This window comes from Phalaenopsis equestris, unplaced genomic scaffold (genome assembly GCF_001263595.1).
Source record: "Phalaenopsis equestris unplaced genomic scaffold, ASM126359v1 Scaffold000223, whole genome shotgun sequence".
Lineage (NCBI taxonomy): Eukaryota > Viridiplantae > Streptophyta > Magnoliopsida > Asparagales > Orchidaceae > Phalaenopsis > Phalaenopsis equestris.
In genome coordinates this window covers 364077-374125 of record NW_018164665.1, presented here as the reverse complement: position 1 = coordinate 374125, position 10049 = coordinate 364077, and the positions used below count along the sequence as shown (strand labels likewise).

At 33.1% G+C, this 10049-nt stretch overlaps 1 protein-coding gene across 1 annotated transcript in view; it reads left to right on the top strand.

The window, feature by feature from the left end:
- The window catches only part of LOC110023215, a gene marked incomplete at its 3' end in the record, with an annotated part of 113448 nt that overhangs the window by 52097 nt on the left and 51302 nt on the right, over positions 1 to 10049 (top strand). Inside the window, 3 exon segments of the mRNA XM_020722521.1 lie at positions 5551 to 5674; positions 7614 to 7694; positions 8596 to 8694. Coding sequence (XP_020578180.1) covers positions 5551 to 5674; positions 7614 to 7694; positions 8596 to 8694 — 304 coding nt within the window.

The window sequence follows — 10049 nt, the reverse complement described above, 5'->3', positions numbered from 1 at the left end:
CTCCGCTTTTCTTCGGGTTTCCTGGACGACGTTTCTTTCGGGATTTGCTTTTTGAGATGCATTTAGGTTTGCTATACTTAAGGAACAGCGGATCTCACGGGCGTACAGATTTGCTTTACATTTTACAGCGGTTAATTTTCCTGTTTCTGCCTGCTATTGCTCTTTTTATACAACATGTTATACTATTTCTGTTTCTATCTGCTATCGTACCGTACAACATGTTATATTATTCATGTTTCTGCTTGCTACTGTTCTTCTCGTATAGCATGTTATACTGCTCTTGTTTTGCCTACTACTGTTCTACGTGCATTCTATTGTTTGTTCATGCATCGCACACTTTACATTATATAACTTCAAGCATGTTTCCTTTTTGCATATGATGTTTAGAGGACTACAACCATAGGACCTTTTGATTTAACACTATAACTGGACACCCTAGAAAACTTAAACTCGTCATGTCGGGGAGCTTGGAGCTAGTGCGGTGGGCAACACGATCATCTTCGACAGCAGAACATGTCTTCCCCAGCAAAACCATCCCTTTTCCTAGAAATTAAACAACAATCCATAGGATTACGAGGTTGTCTGCCTAGCGTAACATAAGTCCTCCACCTTTTCTTTAGGCATTCGTATAGCTCTGCTGTACGAATTAAGCCCTAACTCGTTCTAGGTTCTGAGGTTGTCGTCCGATACGACATAAACTCTCATATCTTCTAGGCAATTTGTATGACCCTATCGCGCAAATATAAGCCCTAATTAAATAAAATTGGCAGGATGAAACACTTTAATAATTTCTTCTCAAAACTGGAGCCAAATCATAGGATAGACTGGGAAGTCATTGAGGTTCTCCTCTGGATCTGTGGCGTCCCCTAGTTTCTCTTCATTTGGATTCCTCAACATTTTTTCAGGTTCGAGCATTTCCTCTTTCACACTTTTTCGTCCGATTTCGTTGAAAATTTCTATCCTTTTGACTTCTTTGAAGATAATATTCCCTGATTTTTATCGAGAGTTTTTTTAGGTGACTTCGGTCATTTAAGATGTAATTAACTATAGGGGCTTGCCCATATAAGAAGTTTTTCCAAACTCAGTCTAAAATAAACCCTATTTAATTCTTTGTATTAAATAGGGGAACTTGTCGGCAAATAAAATGGTTTTGCAGACCAAACGGATGTCATATATTTCTTAGTTTATTTGATCGAGCCTCATCTTCAAGTCTTGTGTTTATCCCTCGGGATAGATGCAGGATTTGAGGTAGAGCGCTATTTCATTTAAACTGCGAAAAATATGAGGTCAGTTTGATTTCATATTTTTCTAAAATTATATATATATATGTAAATTGAAACGTCCTTCCGAAGCGGGCGATGAGACTTCACTTCCAGCGACCGACAACTTCTTACGGGCGACCAACCCCACAAACCAACTTCTCATCTTCTTTTTAGCTGCCGACAGCAGGCCATAGCCTGATCAGTCCTGAGCCTCCAAAGGTTGGATTGAGATGAATGTATGCTCGCAAGTGGTGAAAGCTCCTCTAATGTTTTGTGAGATAGTTCATCTAACAGCCTGATATAGTGTTGCTACGAATGCAGAAGAAGAAAAAGAAGCTTCGACAAATGAAGTTGAAGCTCTCCCAACCTTGAGAGACTGACATGGGGCTGCTAAGGTTGAACCAATCCAGGGTTCAACAAGGTGACTGCCGGTTCGACTAGGAGGCTGAATCAGTCGGCCCTAATTAGGGCTGGAATGCTTCCGCCTCTTTCTCTATCCCCCTCCTACTTATCTATGATTATATATGTGTTATTCTCATCTTAAGGTTAGTTTTTGTGTGTTTTCTATCAAGATAACTGTCGGCTTCTTCCATTTTCCTTCTTAGGGCTATATCCGAGGACAGGTGGTGCTTCGGGTATATCTAACTCTGAGGTGGAGATTATCCTCCGTTTTACCCTTCCACAACTTTCTCCTTGCAGTCGCCTTACCCCCTTCTTATTCATTGCAGTTCATCTGCAACACCTGCCTATTTCTGCCTGCTACAGTCCCTCATCTCCCAAGACCAATCCACCTCTCTGTTCGCTGCAGTTCAACCACACACCCTCCTCTTTCTTCTTGCTAAAACCCAACCACAACCACCCTTCCCCTTTTATGCCGCCCAATCACAACCCCCGCTGTTCCCTTCCCCCTTGCCACAACCTACCACCATCTTGCCGCCTTCTACTTACTGTCCCCAAACCTCAAACCACCTGGTTTCTGTTACCCTCCCATGCCACCATCTGCTTGACTCCAACGATCCTCCCATTACATCCTTACTTTTGCCCAATCACAACCACCATTGATAGCCCCCTCACCACCCGATTGATGCCCAATTTTTGTGTCGTGTCATTGTTTTTTCTATTTTCAAGTATCTTATTTGTAACTGTTTTGAATTTTAGCAATAATATTTGTGATTCAATTGTGTTTTGAGTTAACTCTGGCATCAACAGCTCTCAGTTTGAAACTCTGGGAGAAAGGTAGTGAGTATAAACCTCTCTTTTACGATATTTGTGATAGTCTTTTAATCTTATACACTTTCATTTTGAAATTTTCTACAAATGCAAATATTCCATGTGTTTTCTATTTGTTTTAGCTTTCCTCAGGACTGTCGAAACAAGAGCTGCACTTTTCAGGAGGTTTATTTCATGAGTTGGGAAAGGGATAAGCGGAAAGGAAGACGGAGTAGAACAGGAAAGAATCAAGGAAGCATTATTATGTCGAAGATCTCCTTGAAAGCATGTTAAAACAAGAAATTATATTTGGGAAAAAAATTAATATCTCAATTACGAATTTCATTTATTTTTAAGAGATTATGAATTCCGGGTTGGTTACACTAAGACGAAGAACTTGGCGATATTGGGAAAACTCGTTGCAGGGCTGCTTCGTCTATTTAAGTGAAATAATTCCATACTAACTTAAAAAAATAACTCTTAGTAGATTTTGATGTGATTATTATTAACATAATTGTATTCAAGATTTTCTGTATATTATGAAATGAATACCTGTATATACTATATGAATGCAAACTTGTTTTGTCACTTACAATACCTATGATTTTACATTACTTGTTTTGTCACTTACAGTACCTATAATTTTACATTACTAGTAGGTTCAGTTACTATGACTCATGCATATGATATATGAAGTGCGTGTGATGAATATTTGTTATAGGAATTGTTATTTAAATACCTATAATTTTACATTACTAGTAGGTTCAGCTACTATGACTCATGCATATGATATATGAAGTGTGTGTGATGAATATTTGTTATAGGAATTGTTATTTAAGAAATTTCACAAGTGATGTTATAGATAGATTATTAGATGAATGCTTGCAAGTCTAAATTATAGAAAGTGATATGATTCTCGACTCCTGATATTCAGACAGGGTAAAAACTTCAGTAACCGTTGGGATCATGTAGGGACGAAAGGAACCGCTGGGATCGGACGAGGACAGTCTATGTTGGGAGAGACCCAACTTTTATTTATAGTTAATGTAGCCTTTGGGATGGGTGATGACCCATGACATGACATGACATGAAAATAGTTGAGGCTTATACAATTATAAGTGACTTTCCTATGATTAGATTAACGACTTTTATGAATATGCTTATGATTACATATGAATGGATGAAATAAATCCTTTATGTAGTAGTCATGATTTCTTGCATTACATGTTTTTTCTTTTACATGTTTTATAAGATTATAACATGTTATGACATATGTTGGGAACATGTACACGAGTTTTATATGAACATGCATGTTATTTTTTTTTGTCTATAAAATTTTATTTTAATCATGACTATTTTGTTGAGCTTGTTGTAGCTCATTTTATGTTGTCAACTTTCAAGAAGAGGTAAGAAGTACCGAGGCAAGTAGTTAGGTGAGACATGTACAACTTTTGCATTATATAGTTTTGAGAGCTTGTACAAACTGTTGAATACGTACTTTTATTATTTTGGATTTAGCAGTTATGTATATATGTTTAGATGATATGATTTTTACGCTTCCAATTATATGTGAATATGAATGAGTTATGAAATGAACTATATCATGTATGTTTGTGGTGATTTAGGTAGATTCGTTCATTATCCACTGTGTCCGGATTATGCAAGTCATGATGAATACTGGTGAGAATTTAGTTTAACCGAATCTTCTTTTGTCGCATTGCAGTTGGCCCTAAAAAGGGGAGGAGGGTCAATTGGGGTGTGGCACTATACATAAAAAATAAGGGATGATCAGTTTGTTATAGATTGAAGGAGTTTTACCCTCATAATTGCTAGAGGGAAATCTAAATATTGACATTTTTTTTGGATATTGATGGAATAAGAACTTGTTAAGTCTGAGAAATATAACATAAAATGTTTGCATAACATCTTTTATATCGAAGAATTAAAAACTTTAATAATTTAATATAACCGCCTTTAAGGGAAAAGGATCAAAATAGTCCATTGACCATATATATTGTGTCAATTTAGTTCCATAGCGTCATATTTCCTTAATTTAGTTGATTGAGTGTATAAAATTGTTCTCAAACTGTCCCTTAAGGATTAAATTTGGGAAAATTAGATAATTGAGGGGCAAAATTAGGATCAATTTTGAATCCCAATTTTCATCAATTTCTACTGGAAGGATTCTTTGGGATCGATGTTGTATGTATGTCCGACTGAATTAGAAAATGTGATGTGATACTTTGGAATTAAATTGGCCACATACAAGTACTTTAGAGACTTTTTTATGTTTTCAACAATTAATACTATTTTTGGATTTATTAAGTAGCTACCAGGAAAATGATTGAAATTGAATATGCTGAAAAAAATTGAAAGGATGTTGTTATAAGTGAGAATGAGAGCAGAAAGCAATAGAATGCAATAATAATTCTTATGAAGACCTCCTAAATGATGAAAATTTCATGTTTGATGTCTTTAGTAATAACTAGTTTATTTTAGGATATTTTTACTTAATTTTTTTTAATTTTCTTCTTTTTCTTGAACTTCTTTGTTTTTGTTAAGTACTTGTATGAAATTTTATGATATTATTTTGATATTTCTTGATTAACTTGAATGCTTTATTGGAAGAAAATTGATCTCAAAATTCTGTGATATTATTTTTTATCTAGTCTTGATGAGAATTACTCTCAAATGCTTCATTTTTTATATTCTTTAACTAATTTGATGGTTTAATTTTGAGTTGTATGCCTTAAAATGCTTTAATACCTAATTTCACAATTTATAACTTTGGGTGGAATCTATCCGAACTTGTAAGTGTGCATTGTATTTCTAATAATGTGTAGTTGCTAGGTAACTGGAGAGGATCAAAATCATTTTTGGTATGGCAAGCTTTTTGGTTTTATTGCTACATTTTCTATTTTTCATGTCATCCATTTATGTTTGATTTAAATCCTCTTGGTAGCATAAATAATCAAATCTTGCCTAGTGCTGAGTAGCAATGAATTTTTTTTCTCATTTGATATATTTTTCATTATGACTCTTTTTATATCCTTAATACTTTTTGCTCATTTTTTTGCAGTTTGATGTATGGAGCTGAAGATCCATCCATTGCAGGATTAGTACTTGATAGCCCATTTTCTAATCTTGTGGAGTTAATGATGGAGCTTGTAGACACGTATAAATACCCGTTACCAAAATTCACCGTATGAAAAAGATTACTAGAGCCATATATGAGATTTGTCCCTCTTTTATTTTTGTTTTGCTAGTGCTTGAATTTTTGTCTTCCAATTTTAATGGTGGTAATGCCACTCGAACAAGTGTTTCCTTATTTTTATGTGCACACATAACGCACGCTGATATACAAGATAAAGTATGTTTAAACACATCCTTGGGCTCTATTTAGATGTCATGATTTGGGCTGTGAAAGGAACTAGCAAAATCAGACATTTCAATTCATAGGTTGCAAATTTATAGTGAATCTGCAAATTTATCAGTAATCATTTTGTTCATGAGACTATGCTTTGAATTTTGTTAAACATGCATTGAGCTGTAATCCTTTTTCATTGCTCTTTTTACTACCAAAATTTCAACTTTTTATTTTTTAATTTGATTTTTCTGTTTTCGTGTCCAGTACTATAATGGAATTTTGTACGTTGGACCACTGTTAGAATCAAATTTTACTACCTGTATGCGCAGGCTTCATGTTTGATATGAGTTGTTGAGTTGTAGTTTCATTCAGCATAGTCCTCCACAACAATCTAATGCAGTTTAGTTCTGCTTCACGGCTTAACCATAGAATATAATGTCATTTAATAAGAGCTATTATGATAATAGTTACAGTGATCCCCTTGTTTCATTAGAAACCTGCATCTATTACAACGTCCAACTAACAAATTATCAAACTATGTTTCTGACCTGCCTTGGGTTCTTCAGAAAGTATAGTTATCTCTATGGATGCTTCTCAAGAGGACCATGTTAGTTGTAGACTGCCTCTCCATTTTGTCCTGGCAGGTGAACTTATAATTTGGGTGAACAAAGCTAAACTTTAAGTCCATAGAATTTATTTAGCATCCAATATTGTAGATGCAAAACTGTAACGCTTAGTGGTAATGACTTAAAGCTATTAGCCACCCCTAAATTGGTGGATAACTGTAATGGTAATGATAATGGAATTTGAATCTATTTTTAATTCTTCTTTCTTTTTGGATTTGGACGACACTTTGGCTCAAGCTTTTTAGGCAATTTTGAAAGCTTACATTTGAACCTTGTTCTCAGTCGTATGCAGTTCCTAGTTTAGAAAGGCATTTAAGACATTTTCCTCGAGTTGTGCACCATCATATGGAGCCCAATAAATACCTTGAGGCTTCACATTTTTAATTTGATACATACACTTGGAGGTTATAGGCCTTAAGGTGATTAAGGTAAAAACTTAAAAGTCAGATTTATTTAAGTAGAAACTTTTTAGTGTTAGTGTTTGGAATTGTTTGGAGGCGGAATGTTTAAAATTTTAGATGGTTTCCTGTCTTATATTTTATTATTGTTAACTGATTTTAATTTTAATTATTTTTTCTTTTAAATTTCTTTAATCTTTTGATGATTTTTCTTAATTTTCTTATTTTTTTTCATTTTTCTTAATTTATTTTTGTCAATTTTCTTTGAACTGTTTTTTTTTTTTTTCATTTTCTTTACTAACCACTTTTTATTATTTTCTTAACTTATTTTTATTTTTTGTTTTAATTGATTTTTTTCTTTCTTTTGAAGTTTAGATTTTAAAAATTTTGAACTATTTTTTTGATGATTTATGTCATATTTATTAATCATCTTTAATTTATTATTTTTTTAACTTAGAGGGTTATAACTCGATTCTTCTTGAATCTTACCCCTGCCTTCGACTAGGAAAAATGCTTCAGTTGCTGATTTTGCTTCTTTAAATCTTCTTCTACACGTGGTGGCAACTTGGCTAGCATAAGCTAATTTCATTTGAGGGCATCCTTTGCTGAGTTTTAATGAGTTTTTTTAATGTGTTTGGTTATGCTACGGGAATTTTAATCACTGTTATGTCTATTTAACATTTCTTTGTTGAGTTTAGAGACTGTGTTTGCCTTTGTCGTGCGCAAATCAAGAATCAGTTATTCCATCCAGGTCAAGCTTGCTATACAACATATGCGTAAGATTATCAAGAGGAAGGCAAACTTCGACATTATGGATCTGGATGCAATTCAGGTTGAATTGAACTAAAAGAAACCAGCTTTAAATTTTTCTTTGTCCATATATGGTTAAATGTACCTTGCATTTAATTTACCATGCAGAATATGTATGCTTTTCCCGTTGCAGTGCTCTTGTAAACTTTCTGGTTGTAAATTGGAACAGTCTGAAAGAAATAATCAGATAATTAAAAGATTTATAGAATTTGACACTCTTAGAATTCTTGAGATTGGGATCTAATTTCAGTGGACAGATATAGCCACTTCAAGATGGATACAAGGCTTAACGTTTTAGTTGAAAATGATTAATTTGAATATTATTATCCGGTGTTTACTCTCCCAATGAAGCATGTTTTGCACATGAAGGCTTTTTTGTCTCTTTCATTTTAGAGTTTCTTTTTTCATTAATATGTTAAAGATCTTCAGTTAAGAACTTTTTGTGACAGAATATATTAGAATCACTCCAAATTTACACATACACTTAGAAACAGGGAATATAATTTTTTTATGTATATTCTAATATATTTTAAAATTAACTGAATAATGTTAATAACTACCAGATTATTTACTAGCTTATTCTATAAAATTAATATTAAATTATATAATATTTAAATTGATATATATTAATCTCTTATTATTTTTTGTTGACCTTTTAACTGATAAGTTTTTGGAAATGTGTATAAATATCTTATTATTATAATAAATATTCATGCAGTTAATTATTTGATTTGTGCTATATTTACATGCTATCCACATATGTGTTTTAATGCCATATCATTCTGAATGTTTTTGGGCAACTCTCCTCTTCTGTAAGAACGAGTGTTGATCTTTAAGATGTATTTTGAATTTAGACTTCTATGCTCTATTATCAGAAATTTTTTTTTTTGGGTGTTCTTATATGCAGCCAGCATTATATGCAGCCAGCAAAGTGTTGTTTTGTTCCGGCTTTGTTAGGACATGCCACTGATGATGACTTCATACAGCCACATCATTCAGACCGTATATATGATGCTTATGCTGTAAGTTTGTTGAGCTCTTCTTTTGTTTTAAACTCTGTTTTTGTGTTTTGTTCTTACCGTCTTTAATTTTGTGATTAAATTTTTGAAGTTAATTGGATTTTCTTTTGAAGGTTAAACCCTTGACTACATTGTTAAGTTTCTGTGTTAATGCTCTAGCAATTCTCATAAGTGGCTTATAATTAAATGTTTTTTTATCCAAAAGGTTGACCTAGTGGGCGTGACAATATTTGTTAAGATTTGATACCACTTAAAGTGAATGTTTTGATATGTTTGAATGCTAAATACAGTATTTCTTCTATCAGTTTAATAAATAACTTGCTTTCTTTTCTTAGAAATTAATGTCAATGTTGTGACTTTGAGCTAGAAGAGATTTAATATATTATTTAAGTGTGCCCCACTATTTGTAATAGTAGAACCAAGAAAAATATGCTAGGGTACAATGTAGTAAACATATTGTACTAGTTATATATGGTGGAGTCTCTTGAAAAAAATACTCTATGCTAGCTCTCCCCCTTAATCTAGAGCATGTATGTTCTTTAGCTGAAATTTGTTACGTGGCTTGGAAAGTTGAAGTAGATCTAAAGACTTGATAATTATATTTTGATAAACTTTTTTAATGAAATTTTTTAAAATAAATACGATCGACCTTAGTGATCTTAATATCATTAATAATAATAAAAAGTTTCATTTTTATAGTTGCATTCGTAAAAAAGAAGTTGAGGAGGCTTTAAAGAAAACAAAGAGTGGAAATTCTGTATGACCTGATGATATCCCAATTGAAGTGTGGAAATTTTTAGGAGGTTTGGGAGTTTCTTGACTTATTAAGCTCTTTAATATTATTTTAAAAACTAAAAAGATGCCCGAGGAGTGGAGTAAGAGTATTTTTGTCCCCAGTTTTAAGAATAAAGGGGATGCACAATAGTGTGCAAATTATAAAGGGATTAAGTTGATGTGTAATACTTTAAAATTATGGGAGAGGGTAATTAAACATAGGTTAAGACGTATTACAAAGATTTCTCATAATCAACTTGGATTTATGCCGGGCAGGCCTACTATGGAACCTACTATGGAAGCTTGGAAGCTATGCATTTATTGAGAGGTTTGATGGAGAAGTTCAGAGATAATAACGAGGATCTACATTTGATTTCTACCGATTTAGAAAAAGCTTACAATAAGGTTCAAAGAGATATCCTTTAGAGAGTTCTTGAGAAGAAATGTGTTGATATGACTTATATTCAAGTCATTGAAGATATGTATACTAGAGTTGTTACTTATGTTCAAATTGAAGGAGTGATCTAGTATTTTCCTTTTTCAATTGGATTGCATTAGGGATCGACTTTAACCCATTAGGGATC